The 650-nt window shown below is 67.8% G+C and overlaps 1 protein-coding gene across 1 annotated transcript in view; it reads right to left on the bottom strand.

Moving 5' to 3' along the window:
• ACA1_396310 (PH domain containing protein) overlaps positions 1-650 on the bottom strand; it is a gene marked incomplete at both ends in the record, with an annotated part of 3,804 nt that overhangs the window by 1,584 nt on the left and 1,570 nt on the right. The window contains 3 exons of the mRNA XM_004351570.1: positions 6-69; positions 132-213; positions 345-628. Coding sequence (XP_004351622.1) covers positions 6-69; positions 132-213; positions 345-628 — 430 coding nt within the window. The remainder of the gene's footprint in view (positions 1-5; positions 70-131; positions 214-344; positions 629-650) is intronic.

Here is a 650-nt window from a genome sequence, read left to right as displayed (position 1 = left end):
AGGACGAGGAGACACGCAAGTAGTGGACCCGTTCGCGCCGGCCCATATCGCGATATCGCATATGCGGCACTGCGGCAGGGGGCCGCAGGAGGGGAGGAGGAGGATGCATGATGGGTGGTTGGGGGGGGTACCTTGACGAGCGTCCATCCGGCGGTTTCGGCGCCGTGGGGTTCCACCTGGGCCAGCACCTTGGCCCTGTTCTCCTCGATCAGCCTGCTCGAGGTCGATATGTCGGTGGTGTGGTGGTATCGGTGGAATCGGTGTGGTGGTGTGGTCGCACACGAGGGGGGGGGCTGCAGGTGAGCAGCTGCAGCGGCGTGCAGGCGGGGAGACGGAGGTCGCACCATTGGAAGCGGGCCGTCCAATCCTCAATCGTCGAGTCCTTGTCATCCGCATCTTTGTCGTCGTCGTCGTCCTCCTCTTCCGTGTCCCGCTCGCCTTCCAGGGCCAGCTCCTCGGCGCTCTCCGCCTCTTCCGTGTGGTGTCGGCCATCGCCATCGCCATCGCCGCCGCCGCCGCCGCCGCCATCTTCATCGTCGTTCGGGTGCGGCGCGGGCAGCTCCGGCACGGCCACGGGCGAGCCGACCGGCTGAGGCCGTCCCTCCTCCTGCTGCTGCTCCTCTTTCTCCTCCAAGTCCGGCGCCCCAGCG

This window comes from Acanthamoeba castellanii, assembly GCF_000313135.1.
Source record: "Acanthamoeba castellanii str. Neff unplaced genomic scaffold scf7180000084759, whole genome shotgun sequence".
Taxonomy (NCBI): Eukaryota; Discosea; order Longamoebia; family Acanthamoebidae; genus Acanthamoeba; species Acanthamoeba castellanii.
This window is presented reverse-complemented; position numbering and strand designations above follow the sequence as displayed.